The 27,306-nt window shown below is 36.7% G+C and overlaps 1 protein-coding gene across 1 annotated transcript; it reads left to right on the forward strand.

Annotated features, from left to right (window-relative positions):
- The first annotated feature begins 1,482 nt into the window (after positions 1 to 1,482).
- On the forward strand, positions 1,483 to 4,570 carry LOC127098126 (ankyrin repeat-containing protein ITN1). Its single transcript, XM_051036631.1, has 4 exons — positions 1,483 to 1,732; positions 1,821 to 2,330; positions 3,037 to 3,446; positions 3,586 to 4,570. Exons 1-4 carry the CDS (start codon positions 1,708 to 1,710, stop codon positions 4,417 to 4,419), a joined length of 1,779 nt encoding a protein of 592 aa, XP_050892588.1. The 5' UTR covers positions 1,483 to 1,707; the 3' UTR covers positions 4,420 to 4,570.
- The last annotated feature ends 22,736 nt before the right edge of the window (positions 4,571 to 27,306 follow it).

Below are 27,306 nucleotides of genomic sequence, written 5' to 3' on the forward strand. Positions count from 1 at the left end.
TTTGGGTGCTTTCCAATTTTGGATATTTGTTTCTAGATTAATTTCAACCCTATCTTAATAAATATTTGTAAACTATAATTTGATTAGATAAGTATATGATAATTTAATTTGTCATGTAGTTTTAATATTGGGATATCATGATCTTATCAATTTTACTAATAAGGAAAGCATAATATGTTTTGCTTTTTTATTAGAAATGTGTATGATATGAATGTAAAGTTTCAGATTTTTTTTAAAATAATCAATTTTTTTAAAAAAAAAATCGAAAATAATTAATAATTTAATTTTTTTTATCAAAATAATCAATTTTATAAGAGGATGCGCAAGATGAATTGACGCATCTCCTAACCATGAAGAGGAGGCGCCAATTATATTGACGCATGCATTGACCCTCATGAGAAGGGGTCAATGCTCCTGGTGCCTTAGTGTAATTTGTAGTGTGGGCGTCAATCCCTATGGCGCCTGCATGTGATGCTCCACACTACAAATTGCACTAAGGCGCCAGGAGCATTGACCCCTCCTCATGAGGGTCAATGCATGTGCCAATAGCATTGGCGCCTTCTCATGAGGAGCCTAATGTATGCGCCAATGTTATTGGCGCCTCCTCTTCATGCTTAGGGGGATGTGTCAATTCATCTGACACATCCTCATGTAAAACTGGTTATTTTGATTTTTTTTTAATTATTGATTATTTTCAAAAAAAAAATTGAAAAAACTGATTATTTTAAAAAAAAAATCTAAAGTTTCACATGATTATATGATGACTTTTTACCGATGGACCATGTCAACATATGTTATCGATGGAGTATCTTACTATATGAGACACCATTTTATAATTTCCTTATTTCATATTGATGGATTTGTCATGTTTGTTGTAAGGCGTGTTTGAATACATTCAGGAACACAAATTTATTATAAGGAGCTTTCAAAATTCAAATATAATGCTCGTTAGGAATGTTCTATTTGACATATTTCAATGGGTCGGAAATAGGCGCCTGTGAATGTCTTAACCGACTCACATGAAAGAAGATTAACACTTAGATCAACATATATTTTGACGTATGCGTGGTTAGAAAGAAAGAAGATATGTATAGACTTCATATAGGTTTTATTGTGGCACAAACAACTCTCAAAAATCACTTCATTAATGATCAAACATGAAAAAAAGAACTATTCCAATAAACAACATACTTTCGTACTATTTATTTTTAAAATTTATTATTTTCTAATACTAGAAGCAACAAATCTTTTATAAAAAAATCCAAATACTTATGTAATATCTTCTAAATCAATGAAGATAATTTTTAAGAAGATTGATTTTCTTATAAGAAATTGACACTATTTGTTTTACATTTTCATTTTAATTCTATTTTATTTATACATACACTTATTATATTGGAATACTATTATTTTGAAGAATTAAAAAAGATCCTTTTGATATTATTTATAAATAATTTAAAAAAAGAAAAGAAAAATCATAGTAAAGAAAAATCCAAGATGTTTTTTTTTGTCCATGTTGAATGCCTCCTCCCTCTTTCCCATGAGTTTCCTATTCCCACTCATCATTCTCTTTTATCATCAATCATCAAATCATAGCCAAACCCTTATGACTCTTTTCTACTTCCTTCACTTTCATCCTTCCTTCCTATATCTCATTAATCTTCACTATTAGATATATCACTCACTCTTCTATCATACATCATATTCATGCCCTCCAATTTCAACCTACCAGGTTCTTCTTCTTCTCTTCTTTCTCTCTTTTTCTTCACTCAAACATCTAAATTTTACATTTTTTGATAACCCTTTTACTTTAATTGCAGGAGGATCTCAAAATCAAAGAGATTTGGAAAAAACAACCATGACCCCAACTCAGAACCCCCTTTCTGAAATATCCCCGTCGCCATCTCCGTCGTCTGCCACGGCGCCTGCTCTAGTCCTATCAAACTCCGGCAAACGGATCGACCAAGCTGGGAAGAAGAAGTACGTGAAGCAAGTGACCGGCCGTCATAACGATACCGAACTTCATCTGGCGGCTCAGAGAGGTGATGTTGGTGCTGTGAGACAGATCCTTCTTGATATTGATTCTCAGATAATGGGTAATTTGAGTGGTGATGATGATGTTGATCTTAACGCTGAGATTGCCGAGGTTCGTGCTTTGGTTGTTAATGAAGAGAATGAACTTGGTGAAACTGCTCTGTTTACTGCTGCTGAAAAGGGTCACCTTGATGTTGTTAAGGAGTTGTTGAAACATTCAACTCTTCAAACTGTTTCGAAAAAGAATCGATCTGGTTTTGATCCTTTGCATATTGCGGCTAGTCAAGGACATCATGGTGATTTTTACTTTCTTCCTTTGTTTTGATGCTGAATTTCGCGAATTTGATTATGTTTCTTTTTGTATAAATGGATAATTTAAGTAGTTTTGTTGTTGAGTGAGTTTTCTACTTGTTTTAGAACACTTTCCAAGTCCTGTTTGGATAAACTACTTAATTAATTAAGTGCCGATGCGTAAGCTATAAGTTGTTTGTATAAGCTAAAAATTGAGAGATTATGGAAATAAGCTGAAGTAGCTTAGGAACAAATCATAAGTTGTTTTCATAAGCTCTCTCGTATAGTTAACTTAGAGCTTATGTCAGTAGAGAAGTTCAATTAAGTCAATTCGAATGGACTCTGATTGTTAGTGTCAACTTAGAATAACAATATAGATGTGTATGTGAGTAGATTTGTCATCTATCTTGTTTAAGGTATTAAATAAAGAAAATCAATTATGATGCTTTTAATGGAAGCTCCGAGAGGAAAGTTATGAAGCGAGTTCAGTGTTTTATTCTTCATTAGTGGAGTTAATGCTATGTAGACAAGTCGTCCAATTCTGTCATTGCTTCCAAACATTAATGGCTGGCTTATTTTTGTTCTAATTGTTAGACCTTGAATAGCTTCAGTTTGTTGGTTATGATGTTCTTGATTGTCGATGTTAATTGAAAATGTGAGTACTTTGTCTTCTGTTCTTTGTAATAATCGGTTGTGAATTTTCATTTGCAGCCATTGTTCAGGTTTTACTAGACTATGACCCAAGCTTAAGCAAAACCATTGGTCCATCCAACTCCACTCCACTTATAACAGCTGCAACGAGAGGGCACGTTGAAGTGGTGAATGAACTTCTGTCGAAGGATGGCAGCTTGTTGGAAATAGCAAGATCTAATGGGAAAAATGCATTGCATTTAGCTGCTCGTCCTGGTCATATAGAAATTGTGAAAGCTTTGCTCAGTAAAGACCCTCAGTTGGCTCGAAGGACTGACAAGAAAGGACAAACTGCTTTGCATATGGCTGTAAAAGGACAGAGCTGTGACGTGGTGAAGTTGCTTCTTGAAGCAGATGCTGCTATTGTTATGCTTCCTGACAAATTCGGTAACACCGCATTACACGTGGCAACTAGGAAAAAGCGAGTCGAGGTATGTCAACAGTAGCACAGCATTACAAACACCATACATATATAGATGGAGTAATACAAATTAAGTTACTTTTAAGCATGTCATGTCATAGACTTCGTCAAAGTAAAAATCTAATATTGTTTGTCAATTTGTTGCACAGATAGTGAATGAGTTGTTACTTCTGCCAGACACCAACGTAAATGCGTTAACGCGAGACCACAAAACAGCTCTTGACATTGCTGAAAATCTTCCTCTCTCTGAAGAATCGTCAGATATAAAGGACGTCCTTTCTCGGTACGGGGCACTTAGAGCCAATGAGCTCAACCAACCGAGGGACGAATTGAGGAAAACCGTTACACAAATTAAGAAAGATGTTCACACTCAGCTGGAACAAACCAGGAGAACGAACAAAAATGTTCATAATATTTCCAAAGAGCTAAGGAAACTCCACAGGGAAGGAATTAACAATGCCACAAACTCAGTGACAGTGGTGGCTGTGTTGTTTGCTACAGTTGCTTTTGCTGCTATATTCACCGTACCAGGCGGGGATAACGACGACGGTTCAGGAGTGGTGGCAGGTTATTCTTCATTTAAAATCTTCTTCATATTCAACGCGATAGCGCTTTTCACATCTTTGGCTGTTGTGGTGGTTCAAATTACCTTGGTTAGAGGTGAAACAAAAGCAGAGAAAAGGGTGGTAGAGGTGATTAACAAGCTCATGTGGTTGGCTTCTGTTTGTACCTCAGTAGCATTCATTGCCTCATCGTACATAGTCGTGGGTCGGAATAACCGGTGGGCTGCAATTCTGGTTACGGTAGTTGGAGGAGTTATAATATCCGGTGTTCTCGGCACAATGACTTACTATGTAGTGAGGTCTAAGAGAACACGATCGATGCGGAAGAAAGAGAAGCAACAAGCTAGGCGAAGTGGATCTAACTCATGGCATCATTCTGAATTCTCTAATTCCGAGGTTGATCGAATTTACGCGCTTTGAGTTTGAACTTGCAAAAGGAAAGAGTTGTTGAGAGTTTTTATCTTGAAACTGTAATGCAACATAGTGTACACTGTAGATAGTACAGAGAGTAATTCTGTAAGGTGTTGTTGCTGTAGAATCATGAAAAATTGGAATGAAAGGTTGATCACTATTATAACTGTTAAGAATGCATGCATCTGCATAAATCACAGATTGAGATTTCTCATTCTTCTGCAACAATCAAATGACATGAAAGCTTTTAGTCTGGAGCTTGTACTCTTTCCGTTTTAAAATGACTGTTGTGTTAGTAAACAAAATTTGTTTTTTTTAAATGACTGTTGTGTTAGTAAACAAAATTTGTTTTAAAATGAATGTCATTTTTATTTTTTCAAATATATCTATTAATTATTGCCCTATTCAAGTAAGAGAAAAAAGATTATGCACTGACAGTGTATATTTTTACAGTTTCAACCAATTCGAGACGTGCATCCCGCCAAATCACACGTTTAATTTTAAAATACTAGTAAGACATGGCAGAACGTTATAATTTTATTGGATGATGGTGTAAAGAAAGTTTACCTTTAATCCCATTCAAATTTTATTGGATGACAGTGCACTACCTTTAATCCCATTCAAATAATATGTATTGTGTGTAAAAATTTTAACAATTATTTCGAATGGGAGCGAGTAATAAATGCAATCCTTATAAGTTTATGTATTTGAAATTGTCTTCTTAAGAAGATCGTTGTCGGGCACAAAAACAATTGTCTCAACTTTTTAAATTAGAAAAACTTTTTAAATTAGAAAAATAAAATATTTTTAAATTAGAAAAACTTTTTAAATTAGAAAAATAAAATATGATAGTAATAAATAGATAAATACTTGTATGGAAATACATTTAAATTCATATTCTTATAAACATCCAATAAGAGAGAACATTTTATTTAAATTTTAATTTCTTTTTTAATTGAAATTATGGGGTGGTTGTGATATGAAAGAGAGACAAAATTGTATTTTTATTTTTTAATTAATAAACAAGTTGTGATGGACTGTGTGTATAATTACGTGTTACGGATGTTTTTATCTAAGAATTTTTCCAATAAATAAGTACAAGATTAGGCAATAGAAATACACGAGATTGGTAATTTAGTTCGATGAAATCACACCTACGTTTGGGAGACGCTTTGGTCAAGAAAGAAAATTCACTATTCTGAATTAGGACACTTAGTCTTACAAGAACCAACAAAGCCTATGTTATTCAAAACTTCTTTTTAATTCTAATATCTTTTTATTTAAGGATTCTTTTAATATGATAACCTACACTTTCTTCTCAATTACATAATCTATGTTTAGTGTTTACAAGACAAAATAATTATGTCAAGTTATTGACAAAATAATTATGTCAAGTTACTGAAATAAATTAATTATGTCAAATTACTGAAATATAATGATATACATAACATTAATCCTATTAAGGTGTTATTATGGAATACAAGACTCACAAAACCTCTAATCCTATTAGGACGTTATTGTAGAATACAAGCCTCGTAAAACCTAGACACTTAAAATTTAATCTAGCATACAAAACCCTAATCAAAGTATGATAGTCGATATTTGAGGTCTTGGAAATAGCTAACACTACTAAATAGGCATAGGTGGTTTGACACTTCCTTACTCTATCGAGCAACCTGCTTCGACACAAGGAATTAAAATTCAACACACCACATAATTCATTGTGTCTAAGCTATCTACGTTCATCATAGCTCTTAGTCTTCTGAACACTTCGACACGCACTCCCTTCGTCATGATGTCTGCAATCTGATTCTCAGTTCTGCAGTGTTCCACATTCATCTTCCCATCTGCTACCTGCTCTCGAAGATAATGGAACCTCATCTCATTGTGATTGCTTCGACCATGTGCTATTGGATTCTTCGCCAGATTGATAGCTAACATGCTGTCGATCTTCATGGTAATTGCTCGATGACTCTTTGTTGTTATTTCTTCGACCAAATTCACCATTCATGTTACTTGGCATGCACAAAGAGAAGCAACTATGTATTCTGCTTCGCACGATGATAATGCCACTACTGGCTCTTTTCTCGAACTCCAAGCAACTGGTGCACCACCTAGCATAAACACATAGCCAGCTGTGGATTTTCGATCCTCAACATCACTACACCAACTTGAGTTGGTGTATCCCACTAATTTGTATTTTTTTCCTTCATCAGCTGCAGGAAACAAAATGCCATAGTCGAGAGTTCCTTTCAGATACCTTAGTATCCTCTTCACCGCTGCTAGATGTGATACCTTTGGCTTCAGCATAAACCTACTTACCATACCTACATTGTATGCTAAGTCAGGCCTTGTGTGACAAAGGTATCGAAGTGACCCAATAAGTCTTATGTATTTGGTTGGGTCGACGTCATCTTCATCTGAATCTTTCGACAGTTGTAATCTGGGCTCAGCTGGAGTCGAAGTTGGGTTGCAATCTTGCATCTCAAATCTCTTGAGAATTTCGTCTGCATACCTTCTTTGGTGCATCGTCAAACCTCTACCACTCTTGTAGAATTCAATGCCAAGAAAAGATGAAATGTCACCTAAATCTGACATTTCGAATTCCTTGTTGAGATCACCTTTGAAGTCTTCGATCTCCTTCTTGCAACTACCTGTTATCAACAAGTCATCGACATAGAGGCATAGTATAAGAAATTCACTCTTGCTTCTTCTTACATATACTCCATGTTCAGATTTGCACTTCACGAATTCATTCTCCCTTAGAAAACCATCTATCTTCTTGTTCCAAGCTCTTGGAGTTTGTTTAAGTCCGTACAGGGCTTTATGCAGCCTGTACACTTTTCTTTCTTCGCCATGTTTCACAAACCAAGCTGGTTGTGCAACATAAACTTCTTCTTCTAAGGGTCCATTAAGGAATGCGCATTTCACATCCATTTGACACATCTGCCAATTGTTCATGTTTGCTAGACCAACAACCAACCTGATTGTTTCAATCCTAGCAACAGGTGCAAAAACTTCATCGAAGTCAATTCCTTCTTTCTGAAGAAATCCTTTCGCCACAAGTCTCGCCTTGTGTCGAGTCACTTCTCCTTTGGGATTCAACTTCACCTTGTATACCCACTTCACATCAATTGCCTTTTTGTCTTGGGGCAATTAGACAAGTGACCAAGTGTTGTTAACTTCGATTGACTTCAGCTCTTTGTCCATTGCTTTCATCCACTTCGAATCTTTCAGTGCCTCAGGTGCATTGACAGGTTCAACATCTGCGTAGAAAGTATAATGTACCAGATCACCTTCATCGTTGACCACATCATCTGATGTAATCACACATTCTTGAAATCTTGCAGGCATGTGTCTTGTTCTTTGAGGTCTGCTTGTACTTGTTTCACCTCTGACTTCTTCCTGTCGAACTTCTCTTTCGACTTCACTAGCTGGTTCATCATAAAAGATTCTCACTGAATCTTTCTTGACATTCTCAGTCCAATCCCACTCCTTAAGCTCATCTATGATCATGTCCCTGCTGATCACCACTTGCTTATTCACTGGGTCGAACAACTTGTATCCTCCAGTCGAATGATATCCTATCAGGATCATCTGATTCGACTTGTCATCAAGTTTTCTTCTCAACTGCTCTGACACATGTCTATGTGTTATAGATCCAAACACCCTCAGGTGACTCAAGCTAGGCTTGACACCATACCAACATTCTTCTGGCGTGATTCCTTCTAGCTTCTTCGTCAGACATCTGTTTAGGATATATGTCGCAGTCGATACAGCTTCTCCCCACAATTCTTTGGGTAGATGCTTTCCTTTCAACATACTTCAAACCATATTCATAATGGTTCTATTCTTCCTTTCTGTGACTCCATTCTGCTATGCAGTGTAGGGTGACACCACCTCATGCACAATCCCTTCTTTCATACATAATGCATCGAAGTCTTTCAACACATATTCTCCACCACCATCAGTCCTCAAAATCTTGATCTTTCAACCGCTCTGTCTTTCGACCATAGATTTAAACTTGGCAAATACCTCGATCACTTCACTTTTCTTCTGGATCAAGTAAGACCATAGTTTTCGACTAAAATCATCTATGAATGTAACAAAGTATTTGTTACCTCCAATCGAATCCACATGGAGAGGGCCACATACATCAAAGTATATGACTTCAAGAATTGCCTTCGACCTGCTTCCTGCATCCTTACTGAAGTTGTTCTTATGCTTCTTCGCCTGCACGCATTCTTCACACTCTTCGTTTGGAATGTCGATTTCTGGTAATCCTGAAACATATTTCTTCTCTTCAAATCTCTGATGTCTTTGAAATTGAGATGGTCAAGTCTATAATGTCATATCCATTCATCTCTGCTGGCTGTTGTTGCAAGACACTTATGCTCCATCACATTAAGCTCAATCTTGAAGGTTCTATTTTGAGACATTGGAGCCTTCAAGATCAACCTTCCATTTGAGTCGAGAACTCTCATCATCTTGTATTTGATCGACACCTTGTAGTTCTTTTCGACTAACTGCCCTATGCTGAGAAAATTACTCTTCATGCCTGGTATGTACAACACATTTGAAATTACTGACCTCTTGTCATCTTTCCTCATAATCAGAACATCACCAACACCTTCAGCTGCTAGAGTGTTGTCATTTGCAAATTTCACCATGTTCTTCATTGAGGGCTTTATGTTGACAAACCAATCTTTCCTTCCAGACATGTGTGATGAGCATCTTGAGTCCAAGTACCACTGGTCCTTGAATCTCTCTTCTTCTCTTGTTGTAACCATCAGCAACGTCTCTTCTTCTTCGTGTTTCGCCAGCTTTGCATAAGTTTCTTGATTCTTCTACTTTTCTGGACAATCACTAGAATAATGACCATACCTTTGACAATTGTAACACTGAATGTGACTCTTGTCTCGCTTTTGACCACCACCTCTTCCTCTACCTGCAACACCACCTCTTTGGTTGCCTTGGTTCCAGGATTTTCTCTGATTTGACCAGTTTCCTTCTTGCTGATTTCGACCAGTCGAATTGTTGTAGCCTACTCTGTCTTTGTTGCCATTCCAGTTTCCTTTGCCTTTTCTTTCTTTTGCTGATTGAGCCTGCAAAGCCATATCACTCTTCGACTTTCCTGCAGCTCTTTCAGCCATTCTTTGTTCATGAGATTCAAGCGTCCCTTGAAGCTCTTCTTTTGTCAATTTTGACAAATCTTTCGACTCTTCTATGGCTACTACCACGTGGTCGAACTTTGGAGCCAACGACCTCAAGATCTTTCCAACAACACATCTTGATGTCAACACTTCTCCACAAACCTTGATTTGATTCACCAGTTTCGTAACCTTGGTGAAGAAATCAGTTATGCTTTCACTGTCTTCCATCTGAAGCAATTCATACGTTCTTTTGTGAGTTTATAACCTCACCTCTTTCACCTTCTCCGCGCCTCCAAACGATTTCTCCAGAATTTCCCATGTTTCTTTCGCTGACTCTACATCACTAACCTTTTCAAAGTTATTTGCATCAACACATTGATGGATTATAAAGAGAGCTTTATAATCTTTCTTCTTCAATTCTTTATGTGCAACCTTTTCTTGATCCGTCACGGCTTCTGCAAACGTTGCTACTCCTTCCTTCACAAGATCCCAAAGATCTTGATAATAAAACACAACATTTATCTGCTTGCACCAATTCTCATAATTGTTGTTCTTGAGAATCGAAAGATTTGCTGAAAAATGTCCATTTGGATGATTCGTTGTCATGGTGATTTTCTTCCCACGAATTGTTTCAACCAGAGCTCTTGATACCAGATGTTGGAAATCCCCCAAAATCTATGGAGAATTTCAATCAATCTTGATGAACAAGATTGTTATTACCCACTCGATAACAACGAAAAGATAAGAACAATGGAGAAAGAGAGAAAGTAAAGAACGATGAAGGAGAAGAGTAATAAAATTCTGCAGAGTTTCTCTCTGTCCACAAACTGTGGAAAGCTTGTTGTTCACTTTGCAATTGCAAAATACTGTGACTTACAAGTGTTGTGAATACTTTATTCACCTCTATTACAAAATAAGGGTTACTCTCTCTATTTATAGATTTAGGTTAACTTGGACCTCAAGCCAAGACCCAAAATTATAAAAGCCCAAAACTATAAAAACGCAAAATAGTTTACACTACTAGATAGACATAGATGGTTTGACACTTCCTTACTCTGTCGAACAACCTGCTTCTACACAAAGAGTTACAATTCTAACAAGAACAATATATAAAATATCATTACTATCATAAAAAAATATTGTCCAAGTTAAAAACTTAAAATCCAAAATAACTCATTTATTTTTCATAATGAAATACTATAGAGTTTACCTGACGTCCTCATGACCGTTAGCCCCTAAAAATCTACTCCAACATAGCAGAAATGAAAGTGAAAATAATAATAAGTAAAGACATAAACATTAAATAATAAGAAAAGAGGACTTCATGTATTGTAATTTTTCTCAATGTTTCAACTTGCTCCATTATATTGAAAATAAGATGAAAAGCTTATGAAAAGTAATGAAATATATAGAAAGTAATACTTATATGAAAACTTTTAAAAACAACAGTAAGAAAATAAGAAATGCAGAGAAAAACAAGTAAATTGCAAAGGATTGGTTACACTTACACCCGAAAGTTATGTACAATAAATAAAAAAGGAACCACCTGAAAAAAGTTGTTTCTCACTTTATCTCCATTGAAGAATTTCTTTATATTTCAAGTGTCACTATTTTAAAATACAACATCTTTAAACTTACTTTAATTATTCATAAACTTTCCTCATTGGATTTAAAGGCAAAAATGTCTTACTAGTTGCCAAGAAATGAAAACATGTGGGTTTTCACAATCATGATCATTGTGAATCTAGATATTTGATAAATCCAGGGACCTAACAAACTTGTACTTTAAAAATACTTATTTATTAAAAAAAAATGGTACATGGCAAATTGCAATTACATATTCATTAAGAAGTGATTGTTAATGGAAAATTGGATCATATCATACTTGACAGGTAAGCAATCAAAGTTCCATTGCACAATCAATGAAAACACTTTATTTCTTGCTTGCCACCATTTGAACGCATAAGAATTTAGTAGATTAATTTATGGAACTTGGTTTCCCTCGTTTTATTTCTGGCCTGTTTTCCATTTAATAGTAAGATATCATACTTTCCATTTCAACAATTTAAATTATTGTGTATACAAGTCTATCTAGGTATGACAACAAAATTTGACTCCGATCCTTTATCGAAGATAGATGCATGTGTTAGAAAAATTTTCATATTTTGAATCTTGATATCGTGATTTTCATACTATTTCAATTTCTATCAAAAACAGTAAAAACGCATCCGGATCCATGGTGCCGATTATTGTTCGGTTCTCGATCTTATTTTCAATTATTTTATCCTCTATTTCTTCTTCTTTATGTATATCTTTGATGATGAAGATACTTTTGTGTATTTGTGAGAAAAATGAGACAGAATGAGAAAATGTGATGTTGTTTTCAAAGGTCCCTATTTATAGTCATCTTACTCCAATATACACATTTCATTCCCAGAGACATGTTCAAACATCCATGAAGAGAGGGAAGGGGATTCAAATTTTGAATTTCGAAATTATCCATCAACCCAAATAATGATCACATTAGGGTATTTTTTATTTAAGCCAAGCTTTTAATTACATGAGTCATAATTATTGGATTAAGAAATCAATCCAATAGTCTCCCACTTGACTCATGTGAAAACTTGAGATTTACTCTTCTACTATAATTATGCACCATTCATTAAAAGCACCAAGTCATTATCTTTAATGAATTAAAATTATCGGATCATGGCGGTCACAAATTATTCATCAACTTGATTCCTTCCATGCATCACGAATCAACTCAATTCAAATAACTTTAAGGAATACAATAATATGTCTTTTATGTATTTATAAAGACATCCTTGTCATCACATATTAATAGTAGTTTATAATATGAATAAAAAAATTCAGCAGAAACATAACCTTAATTGAATTCACAAGTGTGATATAATACGAACATTAAACTATGTATGTATGTATGTATGTATGTATGTATGTATGTATGTATGTATGTATGTATGTATGTATGTATGTATGTATGTATGTATGTATGTATGTATGTATGTATGTATGTATGTATGTATGTATGTATGTATGTATGTATGTATGTATGTATGTATGTATGTATGTATGTATGTATGTATGTATGTATGTATGTATGTATGTATGTATGTATATATATATATATATATATATATATATATATATATATATCATACTAATGTTAACAAGGACTTTTACATAATGTAGATGTACATGGCCAACAAATGTCTTGGGCGGTAAACCTTTAGTTAACGGATCCGCTATCATTAAATCTGTACCAATATGTTCAAATGACACTTTTTGTTTCTGCACTTCTTCTTTCACTGATAAGTACTTTAATTCCATGTGTTTAGCACATTTAGAATAGTTATCATTCTTAGAGAAGAAGACAGTTGCAGAATTATCACAATAAATTCTTAACGGCCTAGCTATACTATCGACAATACCAAGCCCTAAGATGAAGTTCTGCAACCAGAATGGTTGAATTGTGACCTCAAAGCATGCCACAAATTCCGCCTCCATAGTAGAGGTAGAAATAATGGATTGATTTCCACTCTTCCATGATATTGCTCCTCCAATCAGAAAAAAAACATATCCAAATGTGGATTTTTTTGAGTCCACACGTCTTGCAAAATCTGAATCTGAGTGGCCAACCACTTCAAATTGATTTGATCTTCTCTAAGTGAGCATGTAATCTTTGGTGCCTTGTAAGTGCCTAAGAACTTTCTTTGCAGCTTTCCAGTGATCCATTTCGGGATTACTTTGATATCGACCCAACATACCAAAGACAAAACTGATATTTGGTCGAGTACATGTTTGGGAATACATCAAGCTCCCAACTACTGATGCATAGGGAATAGACTCCATTTTTTCCCGTTCTAATTTATTTTTGGGATATTGCATTTGACTAAACTTGTCCCCTTTCTGAATAGGAGTTATCCCAATAGAGCATTTATCCATTCTGAATATGTATAATATTTATATAGCCTTTCTGAGACAATGTCAACAGTCCTTGTGATGTATTATGGAATATTTCTATTCCTATCACATATGATGTCTCACCCATATCCTTCATTTCAAATGTATTGATGAGAAACTTCTTTACATCATGTAACAAAGTAAAATCATTGGCAGCAAGTAAAAGATCATCAACATATAAGACTAAAATGATGAATTTTCTCCCACTGACCTTCATATAGATACACCTATCTATGATGTTCTCTATAAAACCATATGACAAAACAGTATTGTTAAATTTAAGATACCATTGTCTGGAAGCTTGCTTTACTCCATATTTAATTTACACACTAAACTTTCTTTTCTTGTAGTAACAAACCCTTCAGGTTGAGCCATATACACTTCTTCCTCTAAGTCACCATTTAGAAAGACGGTCTTCACATCCATTTGGTGAAGCTCTACGTTATAATGAGCCACAGAGCTAAAATAATTCTCACAGAGTCTTTCTTTGAAATAGGAGAAAAGGTTTCTTTGTAGTCAACACCATCCTTTTGAGTGAAACCTTTGGCGACAAGTTTAGCTTTATATCTTTCAATATTGCCTTTCGAGTCTTATTTGGTTTTAAAGACCCATTTACAACCAACTCTTTTTGAACCTTTAGGCAACTCAACTAGATCCCATACATTATTGTCATCCGTTGATTTTAACTCTTCTTTCATAGCATTGATCCAATTTTCAGAATTGTCACTTTTCATGGCTTTTGTGAATGAGACTGGATCTTCATCAATGCTCAAGTCACATTCATGTTCAAGTGAATAAATAACATAATCTTTTGAAATAGTTGGTCTTTTTTGCCTTTCATACCTTCTTACAGTTATTTCTTGTGTATTTTCATTTACTTGTTTTTCTCATTTTTGACTTGTACATTTTCAACCGGTTCATCAACTATATGTTCATTTTGTGGATTTTGAATATTAACTTGTTGTCTATGCGTGTTGTATGTGAAGGAGAAAAGCGATCCAAAATGCAACGGAATTTAAAATTTTCTCCTTTAGTGATCCTTACGAATGGGCATGATCAGTGATAGAATCGTTACCTCTTGTGGTGATTGAAACCTTTGATGCAGATCTACGGAGCGATCACGAACATTGAATGATGACAACGCCTCTACTCAGTCCACACGAACGGATTCCTTCAATCTCAATGATAGCTGCTACGAATGAAGGCTTTGAGTGAGAGAGAGAGAGAGAGAGAGAGAAACAAAATTACAACTGCACAAATGCTTCTTCACAAGGGATCTATTTATAGAACCACTTGTGTGGGCTGCAAGCTAAAAAGCCCACTTAAGTGTATGCCGCCCATATCTTATATTATGCCAAAATCACTTAAGCATGTGGTACCTTACCATATTTCGTATTCTACTTAAGTACATCGTACCTTACGATGTTCTATAATTCACTTAAGTGCACCGTACCTTACGGTATTCCTTAGTTACTCTATCTCTCATTAACCAGTCCTTTTGTGTGTGACCCTGTAGGTTTTCGCGGCATTGGCAATTATATTAAATCATGTATTTAACATAATAAATAGTGAGCGGTATCTAGCAACACATCACTGCTACCCAAGACACGAAAATGTCATGTGATATGACAAATCCTTTTGTGATAATACTTATATGTGCAATTACCCTTTTGCCCTTATGTCTATATTAAACACAAGGCATATACCGTGTCATCCTTGTCCAGTTCAATATTGGGCCCATAGACATTTATCCTATTACGCAGGATGGGAAAATTACATCTAGGTCACTCATGTCCCTCAGCATGCTTCGTGGAGTACCCATCAACTATCTTTATGGTCATCCAGTTACGGACAATGTTTGATCAATAATAAGGAACTCGACTCTACATCTAGGGTCCATAGTGGTTTCAGATCGAAGGGTGGTATACACCATTATCACCATGAGAATAACTTATGACACTTTGCATAACATTCTATATAGTATTCTCATAGCAGGTCAATCCAGTATAAATATTACTCTTAATATTCATACATATGTTTAAGACTTGATAACTCTTTATCCATGATCCATGAGATGTGATCATCAGTCTACATACATAATAGTCTTAATGCTTAAATGTTATCCCACTTTACAATAAAGCTCGATTATGGATACTTTAATAATAGTGTCCTTATGTTTAATGTGATCTCATGATTAAGTCACACTTGATACATTAAACGGACTAGCTATTCTAGGGACTTTATTAAACAAACATAATAAAGAAAAAGCCTTTTATTATTAATAAATAATTCGATACAAGTACCAAAAGTATTGGCCTATAGGGCTTACACCAACAATCTTCCACTAGCACTATAGCCAATCAGGCATACCCCTAATGCCCATAGATCTAGTATGCCCATCATGCTTCTGCTGCGCAAGAGGCTTTGTCAGTGGGTCAACAATATTGTCAAGTGTAGGTACTTTGCATATTTTCACATATCCTCTATCTATTATCTCTCGAATGAGGTGATAACGGCTAAGTATGTGTTTGGATCATTGGTGAGATCTAGGCTCCTTAGCTTGTGCGATAGCACCATTGTTATCACAATAGAGACCAATGGGATCCACAATGCTAGGAATTATGCCAAGCTCACTAATGAACTTTTTGATCCAAACAGCTTCCTTTGCTGCATTTGAGGCAGCAATATACTCGGCCTCGGTTGTAGAATCAGCAACTGTATCTTGCTTTGAACTTTTTCAGCTCACAGAGCCACCATTTAAGCAAAACACATAACCAGATTGCGATCTAAAGTCATCCTTATCTGTATGGAAGCTAGCATTGGTGTATCCAATTACAACAAGCTCTTCCTGGCCTCCATATATCGAGAATGAGTCCTTAGTCCTTCTCAAATACTTAAGGATATTCATGACAACTACCCAATGGGCATCACCCGGATCAGATTGGTACCTACTCGTTGCACTTAAAGCATACGAGACATCTGGTCGAGTATATAACATAGCATACATGATAGATCCTATTGTAGATGCATATGGAATCTTATTAATGTGATCCCTTTCTTCCTTAGTTTAAGGGGATTGTGTTTTTGATAGACACGGACCATGTTGCATATGTATGAATCCTTTCTTGGAATCATGCATATTAAAGCGTCTCAGCACTTTGTCTATGTATATACTCTGACTTAGGCCAAGCAGTTTTTATGATCTATCTCTATAGATCCTGATTCCTAATATATAGGCTGTTTCACCCAGGCCCTTCGTAGAAAAGCATTTCCCCAACCAAGACTTTACTTGTTGTAGGGTAGGGACATCGTTTCCAATGAGTAATATGTCATCTACATACAATACCAGGAAGATGATCATGCTCCCACTAACCTTCTTGTAGACACAAGGCTCATCTTCATTCTTGATGAATCCGTATTGTTTTACTGTTTCATCAAAATGAAGATTCCAGCTTCTGGAAGCTTGCTTCAATCCATAGATTGATCTTTGTAACTTACATATATTTTAGGCTTCTTCTGGTATGTCAAATCCTTCAGGCTGTGTCATATACACATCCTCAAGAAGATTCCCATTAAGGAAAGCAGCTTTGATATCCATCTTCCATATTTCATAATCATGATATGCAGCGATAGCAAGTAAAATCCGAACAGATTTAAGCATTGCAACTAGTGAAAAGGTTTCATCATAGTCAACCCCGTGAATTTGTTTATATCCTTTTGCAACCAGTCTTGCCTTAAAGGTATATACTTTACCATCCATGTTAGTCTTCTATTTGAAGACCCGCTTGCATCCTATAGGGTTAACTCCTACATGAGGCTCTACCAAGATCCAAACTTGGTTTGTGTACATGGAATCCATTTCAGATTTCATGGCTTCTAGCCACATCTCAGACTCGGGACCAATTATGGCCTCTTGGTAGGTCACAAGATCATATTGATCCATGAGTAATACATCACCTTGATCAGTTAGGAGATATCCATATCTCTCAGGTAGGTGACGTATCCTGCTTGACCTACACTGGTCTTGTTCTACTTGAGCAGGTTGCTCTTCCACAACTACATGTGTTTCCTGCTCTAATTCCTCCATAGGTGTATCAATGCTTTGTGATTCTTGAATTTCTTCAAGCTATACTTTCTTCCCACTGATTCCTTTGGAAATAAAATCCTTTTCTAGGAAAACTCCAGTTCGAGCAACAAACACTTTGCCCTTAGAAGGATTGTAGAAGTAATACCCTCTTATTTCTTTAGGATACCCCACAAATAAGCATTTGTCAGATTTTGGCTCAAACTTAGTTGAAATTTGTCGTTTCACATAAACTTTGCAACCCCAAATCTTCATGTAAGACATATGTGGTTTCTTACCACTCCATATCTCATATGGTGTCTTCTCAACCTTTTCGGATGGAACACGGTTAAGTGTGTAAGCTGCTGTCAATAATGCACGTCCCCAAAAGGAGTTTGGAAGATCGGCGTGACTCATCATGGATTGGACCATGTCTAACAAGGTTCGATTTCTTCTCTCAGATACACCGTTCCATTGAGGTGTTCCAGGAGGAGTAAGTTGAGATATGATCCCACACTCTTTCAGATGGTCATCAAACTCTAGGCTTAAATACTCACCACCTCGATCTGATCGAAGAGTTTTAATATTCTTACCTATTTGGTTTTGTACTTCATTCTTGAATTCCTTGAACTTTCTAAAGGACTCTGATTTGTGTTTCATTAAATACACATAACCATATCTACTGAAATCATCAGTAAATGTGATGAAGTACTGAAAACCTCCTCTGGTTGGTCTGTTCAATGGTCCATATACATTAGTATCTATGAGGGTCAAAAGATCATTATCTCTTTCACCTTTTCCTGTGAATGGAGACTTTGTCATCTTTCCAATTAAACAAGATCTGCATGTCTCATATGATTGACAATCAAAAGAGTCCAAGAGTCCATCTTTATGGAGTTTGGAAATGCGTTTCTCATTTATGTGGCCTAATCGACAATGCCAAAGGTAAGTGGGATTTAACTCATCAGGTTTCATCCTTTTAGTATTAATGTTATAAATTGGCATTTCAAGATCAAGGAGATATAGTCCATTATTCATTTGTGCAATAGCATAGAATATATCATTCAAATAAATGGAGCAACAATTGTTGTTTATTATAAATGAAAAACCAAACTTGTCTAAACAAGAAACAGAAATAATATTTCTGTTAATTGCAGGTACATAATAACAGCTCTCTAACTGAGTTATTACACTACTAGGTAAAGTAAATACATAAGTTCCTACGACTAAAGCATCAACTTTTGCTCTATTGTCAACTCGTAGGTCAACTTCACCTTTTTCCAAATCTCTACTCCTTTTTAGCCCCTGCACATTGGTACAAATGTGAGAACCGCAACCAGTATCTAATACCCATGATGCAGAAGTAGATAAATTATTTTCAATAACAAAAAATCCTGAAGTTGAAGTCTCTACTCCATTCTTCTTATCTTCCAAGTACTTTGGGTAGTTTCTCTTCCAGTGTCCGGTCTTACCGCAATAGAATCAAGTGCCTTCCTTTGCTATGCCTTCACTAGGCTTCAAAACAGCAATAGTGGGTTTGGGTTTGGCAACTTCCTTGCTTTTCCCTTTATCATCTTGCTTGGTAGGTCTTTTGTTCTGTCTCTTTCCATTTCCGATCATCAGAATGGACTTCCCTTTTGACTTCAGATTTTGCTCAGCGGTTTTTAACATGGCTAGCAGTTCAGGAAGAGATTTGTCCATATCATTCATATTGAAATTAAGGACAAATTGACTGAATCTATCTCGCAACGATTGCAAGATCAAATCAGTCACAAGTTCCTTTTCGAGGGGAAAACCCAACCTCTTAAGGTTCTCCAGATACCCAATCATCTTGAGCACATGGGGACCTACGGCTACAGGGGCTCCCTCAGCTAACTTACCTTGAAAAAGGGCTTTTGAAACTCCAAAACTTTCATGCCTTGCTTGCTCTTGATAGAGCATCTTCAGGTGTTCGATCATATCGAACGCTGCCATGTTCTCATGTTGCTTTTGCAACTCTGAGTTCATGGTAGCTAGCATGAGGCAAGCAGTTTCATTGCCATCATCGACATGCTTCTTATAAGCATCTCTTTCTGCCTTAGGTGCAGAACTAGGAGGTTCCTCTTTAGGAATAGGTTTCTCCAAGACATACAACTTTCTATCATGTTTGAGGACAATCCTTAGATTTCGGTGTCAATCCAGAAATTTGTCCCAGATAATTTTTCCTTGTCAAGGATTGATCGCAAAATAATATTAGAGGTGTTTGTTGTCATGGTAATCCTACATGAAAATAATGAAAATATAAGTATCAATAACATATTTAATTAGTCATTTACTTAAATATGCTCCCACTATTTTACTCAAAACAAATTACTCTCACCATTTGATTCAGAAAATCCCGTTGAAAGATTTTCTAGTGGGTCGAGATCCACATTTCACTTTGTTTTAAGTCCGCGTAGGCGGATTACACAAAACTAGGTTATTTAGGTAGTAACCCCTTCCAATTGTATCTAATATAACTCTCAGATATTTTAGTTGGGTGAATAACTCCTTATTCTAATCCATCACATGGATCATTTTCAACTCTTGCTTCTAAACATATATAATCTTATTATAATTTGTTTAGTTAAGTTTGACCCATTGTTTTAGCAATTGGATATTACAATTATCCCATCACACCTTACTAATATAGAATATGCATCTCGCATAGGCGTAACCTACATTATTTGATACTAGTCTTGATGAGTGCTAAAACTTGGAAAGCATAAACTTAATATTTAATTTGAGGGAATTTGCAATTATTCTGATCTCACCGGCTTATTTATCATATAAATCGTCTCTCACATGCATCAACATGCATTCACATGCATCAACATACATAATGAAACAGTTATGGCCCCTAGAACAATTGTTCTCCCAAGCCAATGAGAGAACCTAAGCTAACCTAATAACGATTTAAGCTTCTCCAAGCAAGATCTTCAAGGTTGTCCTCCTTTGATATTGTATAATATTTGAATTGGCTAAGAAATTCATCTTTTCCCCGGGAACAACTTACCTTGTAGGATTTGAATCAACGAGTATGAATAGCCTGCACCAGCATCTGGCTATACTCTCTATTCTTGTCATCAGATCAATGTTCTTAGGAGTTATAAGCTCAAGAGCATTATCAATAGTCTTCCTCCTAGTATTACATGACCATAATTTCCTCATTGGAACTCTTAAGCTCATTAAGGCGATCAAACACAATAAGTTTCACATTGTTATCACTCTGAGAAATCAATAACTGACAATAAGTACTGGAAGCAGCTTTAATTTCAGTAGGTTCACAAACAATGATAGTAGAATTTGCATTCAAAAAAGATATAATAATCTTCATATATTTTCCCTTGTCTGGGTCGACTTCATTTCCTCGTTGGCTCACAGGGATCATCGTCAACACGAGGGTTGATTCGTATCAAGAAGGGAGGGACGTGTTGACGACAAACCTCATTTTTTCATCTACGCATCAATCCTCGTGTTGAAGAAAATCCTACTTTCTTGGTCTACCCCCCGTTGTGGTGTGAAAAGGGGAGGTCATCGGAAGGACCGTAAACCCGCGTGGTTTTACTGTTTCCCTGTCGGCTCATCTGAAAGAGTTATTTTCAGTAGGTTCATAAACAATGACGGTAGAATTTGCACTCAAAAAAGATATAGTAATCTTAATATATTTTCCCTTGTTTGGGTCGAATTCATTTCCTCTTTGCCTCACAAAGATCATCGCCAACAATAGGGTTGATTCGTATCAAGAAGGGGGGACCGTGTTGATGAAGAAACTTATTTCTTCATCTATGCATCAACCCTCGTGTTGAAGAAGATCCTGTTTTCTTGATCTATGCACCAACCCCAATGTTGACGGCGATCCTCCTTTCTTCAAACTGGCAATGTTTTAATCGGTTACTTCATCAAGTGGGTGGAAGTTGCTTCTTACAACAATGTGACGGGGCAAGTGGTCGTTCGGTACATCGAGAACGAGATAATCTGACTTTACGGGGTTAGAAGATATAATAAGGTGGATGCTGAAGATGAGAGGCTAGAAAATCTTTGGCGGGAGATGTCTATGGCAATAGAGACTTCCAAAGTATGGTTACATTCTTTTGATTGCACTTTTCAGTAAGATGTACGCATCAATCCCCGTGTTGATGATGATCTTCACTTCTTGATATACAAATCAACCCTCGTGTTGACGACAATCCTCCATTCTTGATATACGCATCAACCCTTGTGTTAACGTCGATCCTCCTTTTAAGTCTGGAACCATGATCTTGAATTCGTGTTTTGAGCATGGTTAAACACATAATGGCTCACCGTGATACAGAGGGAGTTCCATTGTTATTTTGTTATATTCATGTTTAGCTTGACACACTGATGATATTCATATGTTTAATATTTGAATTGGCTAAGAAATTCATCTTTTCCCCGGGAACAACTTACCTTGTAGGGTTTGAATCAACGAGTATGAATAGCCTGCACCAGCATCTGGCTATACTCTCTATTCTTGTCATCAGATCAATGTTCTTAGGAGTTATAAGCTCAAGAGCATTATCAATAGTCTTCCTCCTAGTATTACATGACCATAATTTCCTCATTGGAACTCTTAAGCTCATTAAGGCGATCAAACACAATAAGTTTCACATTGTTATCACTCTGAGAAATCAATAACTGACAATAAGTACTGGAAGCAGCTTTAATTTCAGTAGGTTCACAAACAATGATAGTAGAATTTGCATTCAAAAAAGATATAATAATCTTCATATATTTTCCCTTGTCTGGGTCGACTTCATTTCCTCGTTGGCTCACAGGGATCATCGTCAACACGAGGGTTGATTCGTATCAAGAAGGGAGGGACGTGTTGACGACAAACCTCATTTTTTCATCTACGCATCAATCCTCGTGTTGAAGAAAATCCTACTTTCTTGGTCTACCCCCCGTTGTGGTGTGAAAAGGGGAGGTCATCGGAAGGACCGTAAACCCGCGTGGTTTTACTGTTTCCCTGTCGGCTCATCTGAAAGAGTTATTTTCAGTAGGTTCATAAACAATGACGGTAGAATTTGCACTCAAAAAAGATATAGTAATCTTAATATATTTTCCCTTGTTTGGGTCGAATTCATTTCCTCTTTGCCTCACAAAGATCATCGCCAACAATAGGGTTGATTCGTATCAAGAAGGGGGGACCGTGTTGATGAAGAAACTTATTTCTTCATCTATGCATCAACCCTCGTGTTGAAGAAGATCCTGTTTTCTTGATCTATGCACCAACCCCAATGTTGACGGCGATCCTCCTTTCTTCAAACTGGCAATGTTTTAATCGGTTACTTCATCAAGTGGGTGGAAGTTGCTTCTTACAACAATGTGACGGGGCAAGTGGTCGTTCGGTACATCGAGAACGAGATAATCTGACTTTACGGGGTTAGAAGATATAATAAGGTGGATGCTGAAGATGAGAGGCTAGAAAATCTTTGGCGGGAGATGTCTATGGCAATAGAGACTTCCAAAGTATGGTTACATTCTTTTGATTGCACTTTTCAGTAAGATGTACGCATCAATCCCCGTGTTGATGATGATCTTCACTTCTTGATATACAAATCAACCCTCGTGTTGACGACAATCCTCCATTCTTGATATACGCATCAACCCTTGTGTTAACGTCGATCCTCCTTTTAAGTCTGGAACCATGATCTTGAATTCGTGTTTTGAGCATGGTTAAACACATAATGGCTCACCGTGATACAGAGGGAGTTCCATTGTTATTTTGTTATATTCATGTTTAGCTTGACACACTGATGATATTCATATGTTTAATATTTGAATTGGCTAAGAAATTCATCTTTTCCCCGGGAACAACTTACCTTGTAGGGTTTGAATCAACGAGTATGAATAGCCTGCACCAGCACCTGCCTATACTCTCTATTCTTGTCATCAGATCAATGTTCTTATGAGTTATAAGCTCAAGAGCATTATCAATAGTCTTCCTCATAGTATTACATGACCATAATTTCCTCATTGGAACTCTTAAGCTCATTAAGGCGATCAAACACAATAAGTTTCACATTGTTATCACTCTGAGAAATCAATAACTGACAATAAGTACTGGAAGCAGCTTTAATTTTAGTAGGTTCACAAACAATGATAGTAGAATTTGCATTCAAAAAAGATATAATAATCTTCATATATTTTCCCTTGTCTGGGTCGACTTCATTTCCTCGTTGGCTCACAGGGATCATCGTCAACACGAGGGTTGATTCGTATCAAGAAGGGAGGGACGTGTTGACGACAAACCTCATTTTTTCATCTACGCATCAATCCTCGTGTTGAAGAAAATCCTACTTTCTTGGTCTACCCCCCGTTGTGGTGTGAAAAGGGGAGGTCATCGGAAGGACCGTAAACCCGCGTGGTTTTACTGTTTCCCTGTCGGCTCATCTGAAAGAGTTATTTTCAGTAGGTTCATAAACAATGACGGTAGAATTTGCACTCAAAAAAGATATAGTAATCTTAATATATTTTCCCTTGTTTGGGTCGAATTCATTTCCTCTTTGCCTCACAAAGATCATCGCCAACAATAGGGTTGATTCGTATCAAGAAGGGGGGACCGTGTTGATGAAGAAACTTATTTCTTCATCTATGCATCAACCCTCGTGTTGAAGAAGATCCTGTTTTCTTGATCTATGCACCAACCCCAATGTTGACGGCGATCCTCCTTTCTTCAAACTGGCAATGTTTTAATCGGTTACTTCATCAAGTGGGTGGAAGTTGCTTCTTACAACAATGTGACGGGGCAAGTGGTCGTTCGGTACATCGAGAACGAGATAATCTGACTTTACGGGGTTAGAAGATATAATAAGGTGGATGCTGAAGATGAGAGGCTAGAAAATCTTTGGCGGGAGATGTCTATGGCAATAGAGACTTCCAAAGTATGGTTACATTCTTTTGATTGCACTTTTCAGTAAGATGTACGCATCAATCCCCGTGTTGATGATGATCTTCACTTCTTGATATACAAATCAACCCTCGTGTTGACGACAATCCTCCATTCTTGATATACGCATCAACCCTTGTGTTAACGTCGATCCTCCTTTTAAGTCTGGAACCATGATCTTGAATTCGTGTTTTGAGCATGGTTAAACACATAATGGCTCACCGTGATACAGAGGGAGTTCCATTGTTATTTTGTTATATTCATGTTTAGCTTGACACACTGATGATATTCATATGTTTAATATTTGAATTGGCTAAGAAATTCATCTTTTCCCCGGGAACAACTTACCTTGTAGGGTTTGAATCAACGAGTATGAATAGCCTGCACCAGCACCTGCCTATACTCTCTATTCTTGTCATCAGATCAATGTTCTTATGAGTTATAAGCTCAAGAGCATTATCAATAGTCTTCCTCATAGTATTACATGACCATAATTTCCTCATTGGAACTCTTAAGCTCATTAAGGCGATCAAACACAATAAGTTTCACATTGTTATCACTCTGAGAAATCAATAACTGACAATAAGTACTGGAAGCAGCTTTAATTTCAGTAGGTTCACAAACAATGATAGTAGAATTTGCATTCAAAAAAGATATAATAATCTTCATATATTTTCCCTTGTCTGGGTCGACTTCATTTCCTCGTTGGCTCACAGGGATCATCGTCAACACGAGGGTTGATTCGTATCAAGAAGGGAGGGACGTGTTGACGACAAACCTCATTTTTTCATCTACGCATCAATCCTCGTGTTGAAGAAAATCCTACTTTCTTGGTCTACCCCCCGTTGTGGTGTGAAAAGGGGAGGTCATCGGAAGGACCGTAAACCCGCGTGGTTTTACTGTTTCCCTGTCGGCTCATCTGAAAGAGTTATTTTCAGTAGGTTCATAAACAATGACGGTAGAATTTGCACTCAAAAAAGATATAGTAATCTTAATATATTTTCCCTTGTTTGGGTCGAATTCATTTCCTCTTTGCCTCACAAAGATCATCGCCAACAATAGGGTTGATTCGTATCAAGAAGGGGGGACCGTGTTGATGAAGAAACTTATTTCTTCATCTATGCATCAACCCTCGTGTTGAAGAAGATCCTGTTTTCTTGATCTATGCACCAACCCCAATGTTGACGGCGATCCTCCTTTCTTCAAACTGGCAATGTTTTAATCGGTTACTTCATCAAGTGGGTGGAAGTTGCTTCTTACAACAATGTGACGGGGCAAGTGGTCGTTCGGTACATCGAGAACGAGATAATCTGACTTTACGGGGTTAGAAGATATAATAAGGTGGATGCTGAAGATGAGAGGCTAGAAAATCTTTGGCGGGAGATGTCTATGGCAATAGAGACTTCCAAAGTATGGTTACATTCTTTTGATTGCACTTTTCAGTAAGATGTACGCATCAATCCCCGTGTTGATGATGATCTTCACTTCTTGATATACAAATCAACCCTCGTGTTGACGACAATCCTCCATTCTTGATATACGCATCAACCCTTGTGTTAACGTCGATCCTCCTTTTAAGTCTGGAACCATGATCTTGAATTCGTGTTTTGAGCATGGTTAAACACATAATGGCTCACCGTGATACAGAGGGAGTTCCATTGTTATTTTGTTATATTCATGTTTAGCTTGACACACTGATGATATTCATATGTTTAATATTTGAATTGGCTAAGAAATTCATCTTTTCCCCGGGAACAACTTACCTTGTAGGGTTTGAATCAACGAGTATGAATAGCCTGCACCAGCACCTGCCTATACTCTCTATTCTTGTCATCAGATCAATGTTCTTATGAGTTATAAGCTCAAGAGCATTATCAATAGTCTTCCTCATAGTATTACATGACCATAATTTCCTCATTGGAACTCTTAAGCTCATTAAGGCGATCAAACACAATAAGTTTCACATTGTTATCACTCTGAGAAATCAATAACTGACAATAAGTACTGGAAGCAGCTTTAATTTCAGTAGGTTCACAAACAATGATAGTAGAATTTGCATTCAAAAAAGATATAATAATCTTCATATATTTTCCCTTGTCTGGGTCGACTTCATTTCCTCGTTGGCTCACAGGGATCATCGTCAACACGAGGGTTGATTCGTATCAAGAAGGGAGGGACGTGTTGACGACAAACCTCATTTTTTCATCTACGCATCAATCCTCGTGTTGAAGAAAATCCTACTTTCTTGGTCTACCCCCGTTGTGGTGTGAAAAGGGGAGGTCATCGGAAGGACCGTAAACCCGCGTGGTTTTACTGTTTCCCTGTCGGCTCATCTGAAAGAGTTATTTTCAGTAGGTTCATAAACAATGACGGTAGAATTTGCACTCAAAAAAGATATAGTAATCTTAATATATTTTCCCTTGTTTGGGTCGAATTCATTTCCTCTTTGCCTCACAAAGATCATCGCCAACAATAGGGTTGATTCGTATCAAGAAGGGGGGACCGTGTTGATGAAGAAACTTATTTCTTCATCTATGCATCAACCCTCGTGTTGAAGAAGATCCTGTTTTCTTGATCTATGCACCAACCCCAATGTTGACGGCGATCCTCCTTTCTTCAAACTGGCAATGTTTTAATCGGTTACTTCATCAAGTGGGTGGAAGTTGCTTCTTACAACAATGTGACGGGGCAAGTGGTCGTTCGGTACATCGAGAACGAGATAATCTGACTTTACGGGGTTAGAAGATATAATAAGGTGGATGCTG

This window comes from Lathyrus oleraceus, chromosome 6 (genome assembly GCF_024323335.1).
Source record: "Lathyrus oleraceus cultivar Zhongwan6 chromosome 6, CAAS_Psat_ZW6_1.0, whole genome shotgun sequence".
Classification (NCBI taxonomy): Eukaryota; Viridiplantae; Streptophyta; class Magnoliopsida; order Fabales; family Fabaceae; genus Lathyrus; species Lathyrus oleraceus.

Coding starts and splice junctions, on each gene's coding strand:
- LOC127098126 (XM_051036631.1), top strand. CDS start 1,708: ATGCCCTCCAATTTCAACCTACCAG. Junction 1,733..1,820: donor CTCCAATTTCAACCTACCAG/GTTCTTCTTCTT, acceptor CTTTAATTGCAG/GAGGATCTCAAAATCAAAGA. Junction 2,331..3,036: donor GGCTAGTCAAGGACATCATG/GTGATTTTTACT, acceptor TTTCATTTGCAG/CCATTGTTCAGGTTTTACTA.